The 15,513-nt window shown below is 39.1% G+C and overlaps 3 protein-coding genes across 6 annotated transcripts; 1 reads left to right on the top strand and 2 right to left on the bottom strand.

Annotated features, from left to right (window-relative positions):
- Positions 1 to 52: 52 nt before the first annotated feature.
- cracr2b (calcium release activated channel regulator 2B) lies at positions 53 to 8,832 on the bottom strand. 4 transcript variants are annotated; one of them, XM_020631400.3, is made up of 18 exons: positions 8,772 to 8,832; positions 6,371 to 6,627; positions 6,167 to 6,278; positions 5,921 to 6,068; positions 5,037 to 5,183; positions 4,832 to 4,922; positions 4,652 to 4,747; positions 4,384 to 4,571; positions 3,741 to 3,812; positions 3,542 to 3,596; positions 2,510 to 2,589; positions 2,279 to 2,399; positions 1,961 to 2,087; positions 1,782 to 1,863; positions 1,536 to 1,650; positions 1,157 to 1,258; positions 943 to 1,019; positions 53 to 382 (listed from the first exon to the last, which is right to left on the bottom strand). In XM_020631400.3, the coding sequence occupies exons 2-18, from the start codon at positions 6,623 to 6,625 to the stop codon at positions 298 to 300; spliced, it is 1,953 nt and encodes a 650-aa protein (XP_020487056.1). In that variant the 5' UTR covers positions 6,626 to 6,627; positions 8,772 to 8,832; the 3' UTR covers positions 53 to 297. The 4 variants fall into 4 exon arrangements, 3 of the variants coding, with proteins under 3 accessions (XP_020487056.1, XP_020487057.1, XP_065813237.1); XM_020631401.3 differs by having other exon boundaries at positions 6,371 to 6,630; positions 8,772 to 8,831; XR_010666699.1 differs by lacking the exons at positions 53 to 382; positions 943 to 1,019; positions 1,157 to 1,258 and having other exon boundaries at positions 1,584 to 1,650; positions 1,965 to 2,087.
- Positions 8,833 to 9,143: 311 nt separating this feature from the next.
- Positions 9,144 to 13,251, top strand: tmem138 (transmembrane protein 138). Its single transcript, XM_020631277.3, has 5 exons — positions 9,144 to 9,278; positions 9,856 to 10,416; positions 11,356 to 11,527; positions 11,650 to 11,725; positions 11,805 to 13,251. Exons 2-5 carry the CDS (start codon positions 10,289 to 10,291, stop codon positions 11,915 to 11,917), a joined length of 489 nt encoding a protein of 162 aa, XP_020486933.1. The 5' UTR covers positions 9,144 to 9,278; positions 9,856 to 10,288; the 3' UTR covers positions 11,918 to 13,251.
- Positions 12,816 to 15,420, bottom strand: tmem258 (transmembrane protein 258). The gene is made up of 4 exons (XM_020631278.3): positions 15,299 to 15,420; positions 14,862 to 14,971; positions 13,059 to 13,187; positions 12,816 to 12,965 (listed from the first exon to the last, which is right to left on the bottom strand). The coding sequence occupies exons 1-3, from the start codon at positions 15,299 to 15,301 to the stop codon at positions 13,061 to 13,063; spliced, it is 240 nt and encodes a 79-aa protein (XP_020486934.1). The 5' UTR covers positions 15,302 to 15,420; the 3' UTR covers positions 12,816 to 12,965; positions 13,059 to 13,060.
- Between the last annotated feature and the right edge of the window lie 93 nt (positions 15,421 to 15,513).

Genomic DNA, 15,513 nt, shown 5'->3' with positions numbered 1-15,513 from the left:
GTGGAACTAAAACAAATTGTGTAGCTTCTTCATGGAAATTGACTGCAAGGAGTCCTCAAAAATATATTTTATTGAAATATTGAGTTAATACAGAATTGGCAAATTACAGACACTGCCTTGTAAACGTTTTCATATAAAATTTGATTTAAAATAAAAGGTATGAGACCTCAGGACCTGGGTAGAAATCTTTTGTGTGTTCAGCAACATTCCTCAAAACTTTGTCCAACAGTCCCAACAAACACATGTACAACCAAAGGGCCATGGTGCTCACAGGGAGTTTCCTTTCCTGTTTCTTTTTTATGTGCAGCAGCTTCTTTGAACAGGGTCTTTTGTCAGTAAAAGTGCATCCTCACACTGTCGATCATGCTGGGAAACTAGCATCCTAAAATAAGAAAATGATCACAAATTATTGTGCAGAAGAAACTAAAATACTTTGAGGAGTAAAAAATGAGTCTGCAGTTAACATGATTGATTCTGCTGATGGTTCAATCTTAAAACTTTTGAAAACTCTATCAAATAAACCAAAAGGGCTGAAACCAATTGATTAATAACAACTTGAAAAAACTGCCAACAACTGATTATCCATTTAAGTCATGAATCAAGCAAACAAGGCGATCATTTCTCATTCTTGCTGAAAACTTTTGTCATTGTTTATTAACTCTTTGATGTGAAGAAACTTTTAAAAACTGTTAGCCAGAAAAAAACAAGCTTTCTTAAGATATCAGAGGCTCGGGGAAGGTGTGTAGATAGCATGTCTCTTTAAATTTAAAATAAATGTAGGACTTTTTGCATTGCTGCTGTATTAGACTGCATAACTTAAAAATGCTAAGTGAATGTAAAGTAAGAGTAAGAGTCAAACTAACGATACAATCAATCTGCCAACACAGAAGATACAAACGTGTAGCAGTGAGTAACAAACGCTGAAGAAATAAGACTCCATACCCAGCCAGTGATGTCATCAGCTCCTCCATGTTACATCCAGTTTTTGCGCTACACTCGTAAAAAAAAGCTTGATGCTGCTGTAAAAACCAAGAAAAAGAAAATTAGTTAATTTATCCTATTTGATTTAAAGTCCAAGTTCCTTACTTTGTGTTAACCTTACGAGCAAATCACTGCAAACATTTTTTGAATATTCAAATGTGCCTCGAATATTCACCTCTGCTAGTCTCTGTCCCTCCACTGTCGACACTTTTCTAGTTTCTGATAGGTCCACCTTGTTGGCCAGCAGCATCAGTATAGCTCCGTCACACATCTTCTCCTGTTACGGACACGCGTCAGGGTAGAAAACACACATTTCAGTGTTGAAAACTGAAGCAAAATACATCTTTTATGAAGGAAGCTATTTAATTATCGACATACAAATCTGCTAAAATCAACCTGACACAAAAGGAAGATTGAAAGTTGAGATTTATTCCTGAGTTTAGTGTCTGTAAGGTTCTAATGGGAAGTATAGTACATTCCCTGTATGTGTATTCAAATGAGGACAAAACAGTTTTGCATGTTTTCTTTCCCATGCACCCATCAGGAGAGCTCACCTTCACAGAGTCTATCCATCCTCTGATAGCGGTGAAGGAGGCAGACTCAGTGATATCATACATGGCCAGGATGCCGTCAGCCTTTCTGTAGTACTGCTCAGTGATGCTGCGAAACCTGGACACACATTTGTGAAGACAGAAACAAACAAAAAAAAAAGATATCCAGAATGGTCCTTAATTATGTTTTCTTTTGCACAGCGGGCCACACGAGGTCACTTATCTGTAATATGCTACATTATATCTGACCTCTCCTGTCCTGCAGTGTCCCAGAGCTGCAGGGTAATGGAGGTAGAGCCTAGAGTCAGAGTCTTCATCTGGAAATCTATACCTAGAGACAACAGAAATGGATGGTTTTGTACCTACAGTATACAAAGAGAAGCTTGTTAATCATGAGAAACAGCGAAAGCAAAAAAAAAAAAGCTCACCTACAGTAGCTCTCATTTCACTCTGGAGGTGTCCTTTGCAGTAGTGCTGGATGAAGGAGGTCTTACCCACCCCCGAGTTTCCCAGGAAAACCAGCTTGAACACTCGCTGAGGACTGATCATTTTGCTCTAGAATTCAGGTAAAGGCACCAAACTCAACTTTGTGGTGTAAGATGTTTTTCCTTTGCTTTCAAGAGGATGCACATTGTACAGATCTGTACTCCATTATTGCTCTAAAGCATACAAAAACCTCAGGGTACCATCTTAATCATTTAGATCTTTTTTTGTGTGTGTATCTATAAAATTCATTTGTTCCCTACCTGAGTTTGCATCTGTTCAACACTGTCACCCCTGACTATACATGACGGTTGGTGTCTCTTAGATGAATTTGTCACCCCTTCGTCTTTGTCCTGCTCCAACTCATCGGATGAGCTCAGCTGTCTTCACAATTAATGAATAGACAAAAATTAGTTTCTGTCTGTGTCAGTCTGCCCGGAGCTTCTGCAGAGTTGATGAATGTGACAGAAGATGCTGTTGTTAGTCATACCAACCTTTTCAGCAGATTGTCTTGCAGCAAGTAGTTACCTATTATTGAGCCTTTCTTCAGTAAAGGTGGTCTTACGATTGGACTCTGAAAGGTTTTATGGGAGAAATAAGTAACATGTACATTTTTTTTTTGTTTAAATATGTTATGTTCCCTTTTCATTCTAAATGATAAAATGATGCACACTAAGATATTTGGTATGTACTTTCAAAAAGCAAAAACTGAAGCTTAAAGGGACATTTATTCTGCTGCAAAGATTTTTTAAATAATTATTTATCAGAAATGCTTTTATTTTGAATTTTTGGGCTTTTTATTCCTTTATTTGAAGCGACAAGTGGACAGTGGATAGAATCAGAAATTGGGGGGAGAGAGAGTGGGGAATTGTATGTGGGAAAGGGGCCACAGATCGAACCCTTTCCAGGTCTTCAGCCACTGAAATGCATCTATTTGATTGTAAATCATAGTGCAAGACAAACATACAAGAATGAATAGTTCATTGAAAGATGTTTATTGTATTTCTAGTGAGGTTTTTTTTTTTAGAAACCTTGATTGAAAGGGTTTTTCAGAAGTTCAAATGTCCAGTAAAAGTGCAACCCTTTACCGGGCATTTGTTTTTTCTTGAGTGGAATAAAGATGGTCACTCCTTAAAGAATTTTGATGATTGATTTTATTAGATGGTTAATACTGACCCACTGTAGTCCCTCTTAATAGTGCTGTAAACAGTATCATTATAAATATATTAAAGACTATTTCCTTCAAGTTGACACAGGACAGAATAAATGTCTTTTCAACAAAACTGTTCACACATTAGCCGTCTACAAGAGAGAAACATTGCTGACATGTATAAATCCCACAGTGTTGTCGATTAACACAATCCATAACCAATGAGTAACAGCTGCCCATATAAATAATAAAGCATGACGCTATTCCTGGACTTAGCTTATGTTGGATAAATCTGCTGAGTCCAGGATGGGCAAAGGTCTTCACTGAGGTAATAAGTTAATGGAAAAGCAGGAAGGCCATTGTATCTGGAACTGACCCTCTTCTGGGTGTGCTGGGCATCTTTGTCGTCTCGCAGCCTTTTGTTCATATCCCTGACACACACAGAGAAAAGCATTGAGTCACAGCAACAGATGAGTTTCCAGAAGTGGTTCAAAATGAACATAAGTGGAAATGTCATTGCCTCACAGGTACTCTTTTCTTTTACACATGTTGCAGAGAAACAAGTTTGGACTGACCTCAATATCTCCAGTTGTCTTAAGAGACTGCCCTTCTCTTTCTGCATGTTTGTTGACACCTTCATCACACTTCTACAATGAAGAAAAAAAAGACTGTCTGTTAAAAGACACGTGTGGAGAATCTTTTTTTACCCTAAACAAAAAAACAGAAAAACAAACAGGCTCAGTTCAGACTCGAGAAGGAAGGTGACAAATCAGATTTCTTTTCTAGATAAGTGACTCAGATCTGTATTTTTTCTTTCACAGAAGAATTAATGGCAAAAAAAATACAGAATGCTGGAATCTTTTACTTCTGAATTTAGCCACAAAGCTAACTATGAAAATTGGAAGTTAGCATAAATTGAGCACTAAGACTTGCAGTATAAAATGATGGTGTGGTCTTTTACTGGATAACAAACACAGAATTTTGCACATCTTGTCCCCCCCCCCAGCAGCTCCTTGTATTCTCAGAAATATTATCAGATCACCTGCAGTGCTAGGAGTCATTTGAATATAGAGTTTTGCCTTTTTTTAAACATGTCTGACATGGAAAATTATGCTTATTTGTAATATTGTCACCAACAATGGATGTGGATTCGTGATGTAAACTTCTGATCCCATACTCCGGACACTCAGGCAGCTTCTTGTGCTGTCACAAGCTCACCTCTGTCGGTCCACTTGTTCCTGGGCCTCATTCAGCTGCAGCAGGCTGAGCTGACCCAGAGCGTTCTGCAGCTGCTCTCTGCTGCTCTCCACCTGCTCCTGAAGCTGCATGTTGAGGTTCCGCAGCTGCTGGTTTTGCTGCTTAATGTTTTCCCGTTCACAGCCCAGCTGCCTGATTTTGGTCTCCAGCTAAGAACAAAGAGAACTCCTGTTGATTCACACATAAACTAACTCTTTAGTTTTAACACTGTCACTATATAAACTCTCACCTCTCTCTGTTTCGATACTGTAATCTCCAGCTCTTGGTCTTTTATCTTCAGCTCCTCTTCAAGTTGATGCCCTTTCTGCTTGTGTCTGACACTGTCCTTGATTTCACACACAAAAAAAATACAGTATGCTATTATGAAGTTCACTTTTGTTAAATGGACAAATGCTGCATGCATCTATACCTGAACCAGCAGTTTCTCTCTATGCTCTTGGATTTGGGTTTCCATTTCTTCATATATGGAACGAACAACCTGATCATGTTCACTCTCCCGCCTAAGAGGGGGATAATTAGGAGAAAACACAATCTGATTACTCACCGTTGAATATGGAAAGTCACATGTATGTATCGTGTTAAGATTGCAGAGGAATGGAGAGGGAATTGTGGACCTGCGTAAAGCTTGTTCAAGACTGTCTCTCTCTCTGACGGAGTCCTGTAAATGGGACACAGCGTGGATCAAGACGTCTTCCAGGACACTCAGAAGCTCTGGTCTTTCTCTCTGGAGGTCACACCACAGAGAACAAAGGTCCTGCTGACTGACACACAACAAACAGCAAGACATACAACTTATAAAGTGACTGAGGACAGCACTGCATAACTAAAGCCGTTTTCACGTATGCACTCCTGAAAATTGTGAGAGAATTTTAGGAGGACTGCTCCTGAAATCCTCCTGACCTGGTTGTTCATCTATGCACCTTACAGCATGAGACTGAAGGGAGGGGAGCGGAGGGTCTCCTGAGGCAAGACGTGATGTAAAAACAACAACGCGGAAGGGGCAGCCTGTTTGCATTCACACATGTAGCTCATGCTGCAAATATCAGGAGTTTCATTGGAGTTTTAGACAAGGTTTGTTTGAACGCATTAAAAGAGATGCTGCATATATCATGCATCTTTATCATGACATCCACAAAAAAAGATTCTTTAAGATATGCAAACCAATGATTCAATTTAGGAGACGGGATACAGATTTAGATTTATCACCTATAAGTATGTATAAGACTTGTATATATGAAATGTTTATAGTGGCAGAGAATGCTTTAATGTCATGTGGATTTTTTTTCCCCAAGAACTATTCCAGTTTTGTCTTTTTGACAGTTTTTAAATGTGGAGGTAATGCATCATGTATTTCTTTGCCTATGTATTTTCTATTCTTGAGTATTCAACAAGTACCTTAGCTAGGTATACCTAGAAACTGGTGATACTTTTGAATATGGTTGTGGGGAGATCTTATACTACAGCCTTGTTGGGACTGAGTCCGTGCGCACGATCTTACTCTCTGAGGAGTCTTTCGGCACCAAGCTCCATCAGTATGTTGACAAATCTGACTGCAGCAGGGTCCTGACTCCAGTCAACCTGCTCTGTATGAAGTTCTTGTTCTTCTTGATCCAGCTCAGTCGTGTCCTCCAGTCCCATCAACCCTCCTGCACCACAGACAGGGAGCATGACATTTGTTAATGAACACAAGCTGTCCTCAAAGACATCACAGGGCTTTAGTGGTCTCGGAAAAAACTTAACTCACCAAGTCCTGTGTTGAACTCAACAGGAGTCAGGAATCCATTGCTTTGTCTGTCCAGACTCTCAAACACTGTCTCCAGCTGTTCAGGGGACAGCGGCAACTCTCCTTGTAGCCTCTGATCAAAAGTTATATAAGTTGGATAATTCAGAACCTGCCGTTTTCTTTACTTTTGTCATTTTTATTGTTATTACAATATTGGGTGCTCACCTGCATGTCCCGCTTCGTGATGAACCCTTTCCCCTCTTTATCGCACAGCACAAAGAGCTCTTTGGCCTTGCCCATGGTCTCAACCTGCGGGCTTCCTGGCACTGTCTCTCTGGCGCTGGGTGAAGATAATGGATTGCGTCCCCGTCCTGGCTTGGGGCTTCCAGGTGGAAGGCCTCGCGTTCTGGGGCTCACTGGTACTGTCTCACCAGAGCCCTGCGCCACCAGCACCTCACCGTCATTTAGCCAGTGAGACATGACTGCTGAGACAGAGACAGGTCTGGGTAATTGTTCATTTCTTAGCTTCTTTTTTTTTTTCCAGAGAAACATGAGAAGTAGAGTAGAGGTGATTAGGCAATACATTGATTAATCGTTTGACGAAGAAGTGATCATGTGCGGTTAAGCCAATCAAAAACCTGATGCTATTCAGTTCATACTGATACTCGACGGAAAAAAAAGGACAATAAAGAACGAAAAATGCTCATTTGTGTCATGCTCATTTTGCTGAGGTCAGATATTTGTTGGCTTTATTTTAACCAGTTCTGTTTGTAAAATAGCTCAAACAATTCACCAAAATTCAGCAGTAGCAGTAAGTTATTCTGCTGAGAATTTGCAACCATTCAGATTTTTTTAAATCCTCGGGGGAAAGGGAACTGTTTACTAAATACTCCTTCTTAAATGAGAGGATGTCCTGTTTGTCTTTGTAAAGTAACATGTTAAATGACATCACCATGGAGGTTATGGTGGACATTATTGTTTTACTGCATTTCCCATTTCAAATGTTGAACAATTCATTAGTATAACTGAAAACGATAAATGTCGATGAGCTGAATGAACAACAAGAAATTGTCGTTATTCAGTGACGAATGAAAGGTCTCTTGTGTTTGCTTTTTTGTTTACGCATTTTTATTAGATACCACCAGTCTCAGGCAAAAGCAAAGACATTCACTTTTACTTTCCTTAGAATCAATAAGGAAATATGATGTTCTCCTGTGCTGCAATATATTGTGGGAAGCTGGCCCTACAGGACCTCCCTTGTCAAACATAAAGTACAGAACAAACTAAACTGTGACTAAACACACTATCTACAGCTACTGTGATCAGCTGTCAGACATGTTTGCACTTAAGATTGTATAAAAGTTTTAGGTTTCCTAGATGATGGCATCTTATTTTACATAATCACATCCTAGATATATAAATTTCTAGAGAAGACACGACATCTAGTCTTAGCATCCTGCAAGATAAACAATTATTCTCAATGTTTATTTAGATAAGGAAAAGTTATAAAAAAAAAAAAAAAAACAGGATGCTGCTACTGGTAGTGTCCATGACTGCACACCAGGATGTTGGGCAGATAAAAAAAACAGGATGGCGTCATGTGAGAGAGTTACTGTGTACTTGAAGGGGAGGGTGGATAGCCAGGGGAGAGGAGATGCAAATCAAACATTTGCAGTTGTTTGCATTGCCAGAAATACCACAATTGCAAAGTAATTTCGCTCTAGAAAGCTACTGGGGAAAAAAATTTGCCTTAGTATCTCCCTGATCATTCATAAAACAGTGATTTATGACAGACTGAAGCCTCACACATAAGCTGACTTTAGGTAAAATATCAAAAGAGAACATCAGCATAAAGACTCAAATGTGTTTTTAAAAATAAAAAGCACAACAAAATGAAGTTTGTACTGATAATGGACAGGTAAGCATCTCACTGTAAATCTATGAATCCTTTAAATCTTCCTTGTAGCACTAGAGACAGATAAGAGACACACCAGTGTAAACACCATATGTTAAGGAATTCTTAAAGTCACGCCAGTCTCCCAATAAGCAAACAGCAAAGCCAAAGGTCGGATAAACGTACACACCAATACAAGCAAAGTAAGCCTCAGCGAAAGTGACCAGACATTACTAAAGACTGTGTTACTTGCTGTAGGCTACAAAATTGTCATTCAAATTTAAGAGGTTAAACACTTTCTGTGCATAAGTTCCCCATGACACCATTCTCACTGTGACTATTTGGGTTAGTTTGAAACATATGCTGCGCTGAAAACACTGTAACAGCCCCAATGACAAAACAGCAAAGTAAACAGACAGTGTGGTTGTGAAACGCAGATTAAGTGTTTTTGACTATACCAATAAGTTTGACTGAAACCCAGCACTAAAATATTGTACGACTGAAATACCTTGCATACGATGTAGCTACCTAGAGAACCCAAAAACAGAGATAATCATGTTACCTTGTCCACATTTTAATTATTAATAAAGGAGAAAAGGACGCAGCACAGCAGCTATTCGGTTGTAAATGTATCATAACGGAGCGAAGGTGAACATAAACGCTATATGCATGACTAATATTACAATATCTGATATCAAAATAAACGAAGTTGTCGGAACTTTTCCTACTCACCTGGGAGTGTAGTGCTGGACGCAGGTGTCCACTACCTTTGAACACCTCACAGTGTTTCAGTTTAGGAATGTACTGATTCACACCGCTGGGTGGCAGTGTGACCTCGTCCTGTCGACGTTTACCGTAATGATCGATGAAGCCCACAAGCCCACCTCATTTCTCTCTGCCCAAAAACCATTTACCTACTTTTCTATTCAACCCTTTCTACTTAAAACGAATACATTTTTTTTTTAACCAACACAGCACCGAAATGTGGTGTTTTCCTCTGTACTATTTTAGTTGTTGATTTTGTTTTTGCAATATTCAGAGAACGTATATGTCTGGTATTACGGTAAGAAGAAGCGTTACCATGGAATTCAAGGAAATGCATACGTTACCGCGGAAAAGCCGCAGTGGACTCTCCGAACGGTTCGCATTTCGGGGGATAAGAAATGGGATTTAAATCATTTCGTTCAGCTATTCTTCCCTCTGCATAGCGTGAATTGCTGTGTTTTTTCCCCTGATAAGGTCGGTATCGGTTAAAGTTAGAAAGTTAGATTTGAAAATGTTACTTGTGCAATGTTTTGATGGTTAACTAGAAAGCATGTGTCTGCAGGGAGTTCCTCGAGGTTAAACATCTGAGCTGGGTCAGTGCCATACGAGTGTTTTGTTGTGGAAAAACAGGATTGTTGGAAATACAGTCAGTTGTAGTCAATCTACAATCCGTCTTGGAAGTGTATTATTAGCCAGGGCTGAATCGTCATGGGTAGGTTGGATGCGTAAAACGAAAGCCGGGGAGTGTTTAACCATAACAACAAAACAAGAGGAGGTGGCCGTGTAGGCGAAATTAATCTATAATCCCTGTCTTGACCTCACCATGCTTGCCTCTGTAATAGACTGACTATAAGTTGACCCTTTGTGGTTACATGTTTAGGATTACTGCTGTTTACTGAAACAGAAACTCCAACATTCAAAATGTTTCTGTAATTGAAATGGTGGCTAAATCTTTGATTACGCTTCGGAGGGGAAAACAAACTACTTTGCACCCATCCCCCTTAATTGTACAACAGTGTTGCTTTACATCATTTTCTCTCCGTCCTCACAGGGCATCCACACTTTGAGACTCTCCCAAGATGTCAACATGCACCACCTGTAGGGATGTTTAACAACTGATCGGATGTCTTGGATTTCCTGCAAACATCAACAAGATATTTTTTTTCTCAGTGGACAACAAGCAGCATGATTTTGAACCGAGAAACAAGCCCGAGTGAAGACAATCTGATCACTTTGATGGAAAGCTATCAGTTTCTGACTATGTCAATTGGAAATTATTGAGTCAGTTTATCTGTTCCCAGACATCTGCAGTGTGTTTTGTTGTTGTTGTTTTAAAGGATGCACTGAACTATGTAGGGATTGAATCAAGAACAAAAAGACTTCACCAACAGGTACCTGCTTATTGTCCATGCAAAGAAACCCAGCGGGAGTGTGGAGGAGGATAGACTCTTAGGTTTGGTAGTTTGCAGAACCAGCCCCTGAAGATGCTGCAGTCTGGTAACTACTCTCTGGTGCTGCTCATCCAGCTGACACTTTTGGCCTATGACCTCTTTGTCAACTCCTTCAGTGAACTCCTGAGGGCAGCGCCTGTCATCCAACTAGTGCTTTTCATGTAAGTCACTGGACTACGTTCCCAAATCATTAGTTGGTATATCAGTCAGTTAGTAGAAGATGAACTGAAAATAGATTCCTGCTTAATTAAGTTACATTAAGTTTCTCAAGTAGAATAAAAAGAAAACAAAGGTTGATTTTATCTTGAACCATGCAGGCTTGCTTGCTTCCCCTCACATCATTATCAAGTATTTATTTTACATGTGTATGTGTACATATTCTAGTGTATTTTACAATTATTATAAATATTATATAAATTGATTAACCAGTACAAGATACTGATGATGATAAAGTGTCAACATGGAGAGGTGGACTACATCCAAATATTTTTATGATTACCAAAGAAACTCTTAGTTTTAATGAAATGGCAGCAAACATTTAAAGCAGATGTACAAGATTCTTTGTTGTACAGTTGCTTAGGACAGAGATTTACTTCCAAGTCCTTTAACTTAGTTGTATGGTGTCACTAGTGAGGACTAAATTGAAAATGAATATGCTCTCCCCTTCGATAAGAAATGTAATAATAAGAGCCCTGGTTTCCCTTCTTTCAGATCATTTGTAGAGCTCCAGGGGCTCTTGCATGTAAGAAATCATTTAACTGATAGACCAACATTTCATTTTCCATCACTGTATTCATAATAACACTGATGAAACGCCTCCCTGTGACTGAAGTTTTTATCAAGAAGCTAGGTCTTTTCTGTATATCCTTTTAAATAAACAGCTCAAAATGTTCTGGTCAAGGAGTGAACATTTATTTTATTTTATCAGAGCTCCATAGTTATTTTGAGTTGTCAGGCGCCATACAGGATTTATTTTTATTTGTTGATTAACCTTAAAACTTAATAAATGTACTTTGTTCACACTATACTGCTGCAATTATAAGAATTCTAATGACCACACAGCAAACTCCATGATTAACCAGTCAAATGTGCGTCTGCAGCATCCAGGACATTGCCATCTTGTTCAACGTGATCATCATCCTGCTGATGATGTTCAACACCTACGTGTTCCAGGTCGGCCTGGTGTCCCTGCTAGTGGAGAGATTCAGGGTTCTGCTGATGTTTTCGGCTCTGTACCTGACCCTCAGCATCTGCTTCCACAGCTGGGTGTTGGTATGCTCCTTCACACCATTACACACACGAATAGTGAAATCATCCACGTTAAAAAAAAAAACTGTGCACAAGTTTCATCACTTCAAATCTATAACAGATTTTTTTCTTCTTTTATTTTTTAGAACCTTAGGTGGCTCGACTCAAACCGTTTTATTTGGACTGACGGTCTTCAAGCTCTTTTTGTTTTCCAGAGAACAGGTAATTAGCGGATTCATTCACTTATCCATCTCTGCAGCCGCTGTGGCCATTGAGTAACTTTACTTCTTTCTGTTGACAGTGGCTGTTTTGTATTACTACTTGTACAAACGCACAGCAGAGTATATGGGAGACCCACGGCTGTACGAGGACTCTCTGTGGCTGCGAGAGGCCTTCGCAAGAGCTCGACAGTGAAGAGGGACTTTTTGAGATCACCATCAGCTGTAGGACATTTTGGACTGTTTTTATATTAAGAAGAAATGCATCATACCCATGAACATATGGCACAAGCAAAGTGCTCACTTAGAAATCTGATGGAACTCATTAACAGGTCAAGGGGCTGAGACAAAGTGTCATCCATTATTTTTGTCTACTGCCTCTGGATAGTCTGGCATTGAGCCAGTCAAATGGTTTACATTGGCAGGTAAGTCTAACGTGACAGTATTGTATTAATCAGGATTGGCTCTTATCTCTGTGGCCTTGGTTAATCCGTTTGTGTTGCAGACATAATGAAACAATGTTGAAGATGCAGTTAGTTTGATTGTGACTGTTATGCTGTACCTTTTGTAAAAAAAAAAAAACGTATTGTTATAGTTCTTTTTTAATGAAAGTGTGTTATTCTCAACTAGGGAGGAAACCTGTTGGGTTGTTTTGCCTTGTAAGGTTAGTTTGAGCTGTTTACATGGTTAACATACTTTTAATAAGCCAATTTTCATATGTACCCAGTTGTCTTTGAGCAGGGATCTTTGAATGGTCTTCCTGTTGTTTTTATTAAATAATCCATGTCTAATCCCCGTGTAATCTCTCATCACTAGCGTGGAGAGTATTATCCTGGGCACAAGGTGAAACAGACTGCTCTATTTTTAACGCCGAGATTAATCAGGGATTGAGCTTTTAGGCGCCACTAGTAAAACGCACCATAAATAGTCTTCAGTGGTTCAAAGTAACCTTCTTATCCCGACCACTCGACAGGTTAAATTACAGTGAACTTCTAGACTGTCAACATTTATATTACTGATTTTTTTTTGATTTTTTTAAAGATGTTGAGATCCATTCATAATTTCCAACATTGGTTCACAATAAAACACACCAGAAGTTTTACAAATCCCCTTTACTTGTGACGAGAAAACCAAAGTCCACATAATCGCATATTATTGTCAGTGCAGTCCAATTAAATCCAGTCTGTGTCGGGTTTGGTGTTGCTCCTCTGGAATGTGTTACTCTTCAAATCAGTCACCACAAACTGCAGGAAACAAGAGAGAGAAGTTAACTACAAAACTCTTTCAGTTATTGAAAAATCAAACACAACTAGACATTAATAACACCTTAAACATACCTTCATACGTAGATCCCAACCCAAAGTAGTAAGAACAGCACACCGAAGCCCATGAAAAGTGATGCCACAAGGGAGATCAGTAACTCTTTGTAGACATCCCGGGTATATTTTGTTGATGTCACCTCGTAGCTGGGGGAGGGTTAAGGACGAGCTCGTAAAATAGAACAACCAAGCGTGGAGTTGTGTTTGGAGCTGAAATACCTCCTGATATATATATACTTCAATTTTAAGTAGAGATGGGAAAAAAATCGATTTATGTAAAAATCGAGATTCTTATCTTCACTTCCAAAAATCAATTAATTTTTTTTGGCTTATCAGTCACTCCCTGCTCAGTGCTAAGGCTAGCTCTCTAACTCAGTAGAATGGCTGAATTTCTTGCTGCTTCATTTTGCAGTCTCACAGATGACTGGAGTAGATCGTGAAGTATGGACCAATTCAAAAATAGACTTTGAATCCATGGATCCAGAATCTTTTTTTTTTTTTTTTTTTTAAAATCGAAAATAGATTCTGAATCAAATTGTGAGACACCCAAAGATTCCCAGCCCTAATTTCCCTAATCATATTTTACTTTGAGTGCTGTTATCCTGTAATCTTTATTCACATTTACAGAAATCTCCATGGGGTGATCAAAATAAAGATGACCAATTTTTTGAGTTAAACTTGACAAACATTTGGTCAGCATGCACTTCAAAAGTGTCCCGATGTTTTCCACAGTCAGATCATGATTCAAACCTATACAAGACTAAGATTTAGTCTTTGTTCCAATCTTCGATCTTAAATTAACTTGTGTTTTCTTTGTTCGACATGTGTCAACGATTGTGCCTTATGAATAGTTACATTTATGATAATAAGCACATACTGCATAACTATGTAAAATGTAGGTTTCAATCTCATATCTAAAAATCCCTTCTCAGAGAAGTGTGAGGATGTGTTTCATAGTGTTAAGACATACATTTCTGGATCACCTGTATGTGACTGTGAGAGTGTATTTCTCTAACAGTACAGCATAAAGACGCTTCCACTTTACATGGGAGTACTGCGTGGAAAGGGAATGCAATGGCAGTGTGTTTTTACACAAGTAAAAGTCAAAAGGCTGCATGTTGTGATGGGCTCCTACATCGTAACCAGACCATGGAACTGTGAAATACGTTGAAACCAGTTAGTTCATTGAAGGCTTCTGAAAACAAAAACACATGTGGTGTGGTTTGTTTATAGCAGGGGTCTCCAACAGGTAGCTCGGGAGCTGCTGGTAGCTCACGGGCAGGTTTCCAGAAGCTCACCTATAGGTTGACCGACTGTGTTAAAAATACAAATAAAAATCTGACGACGGTAAATGCACCTCTTACCACCATTTATATATTTGGCCCATAAAAACAAGTGTGAAGTAATAAAGTTTTCTTGGACATTCATGTGAATTTCAGATTATTGCTAAACATTGGCTTATTGCAATTTCACACATGTACAAACAGCAGCTTCATTCAGCTGAGATATGTAAATAAATGCAAGTAGCCCTTGGCCACTTTTTTTGAAAGTAGCTCTCAGATGAAAAAAGGTTGGAGACCCCATGGTTTATAGTTTTTTTTTATGTTAATTTAAGCAATTAGCAGAAATAGCACATTTTTGTAACACTCATGTTTTAGTGGCTGGGTAAAAACATGAGAAAAGCCTCTGATATGATCCTTAACTCAGTCAAATTTAACAGCAGGTTGCTACTACGCATTGGCCTAATAAGTCTCTGGTTATGTTACCTTCTTTTATGTCTACCACAAACATTGTGAAGTGAAACAAGTGGTGAAAGGATACACGAAGAACCAGGCAGTGAAGAACATGCCGATGGCCAGCAGGACGACTGTGAGGTGAGGGAACACCGCCGGGTTCACCGGGCTGGTGTATCTGGTCATAGCTTCGAGTTCCTGCAGCCAGAACATGAATAGTGTAGATTACAAGCAGGTTAGAAAGCTACATCACCTCCACGATGATCTACCTGTAGTTTAACGCGTTATTTCATTATAAGAAAAGTGCAAGAAACACTGATTTACTTGTAATAGACCGCCTAACTAAACATTTTGCAATGGAAAGCTAGCGATCCTCTGCTAGTCTGCAGCTAAATACATTTTAACTTCACGCAGAAAACGCATTGTTTAGGTGATAACGTATACATATAAGCCATACATCGTTGTACATAATTTTAATTTACACATTTCAACTCATATAAACAAGATAAAGATAAGTAATACTACCATTTTGTAATGAAGTGGAGCTCCTGTTTAGATGGTCCAAGCTGAAAAGGCCACGTACTGTCTAACGCTTCCTGGTTCATCGTGACGTACAGCTGACGTATGACGTTAAACTGACGTATAGTTTGTCCTCAACTTTGCCTCGCAGGCTTCTCTCCCTCGGGCTTTGTAAATGTCTCGCCGTTTTTCTACAGCGGCGTTTTTCTTTTCCATAGACC

Source organism: Labrus bergylta, chromosome 7 (assembly GCF_963930695.1).
Source record: "Labrus bergylta chromosome 7, fLabBer1.1, whole genome shotgun sequence".
Lineage (NCBI taxonomy): Eukaryota > Metazoa > Chordata > Actinopteri > Labriformes > Labridae > Labrus > Labrus bergylta.
The sequence above is the reverse complement of the archived record's forward strand: the minus strand, read 5'-3'. Positions and strand labels throughout refer to the sequence as shown.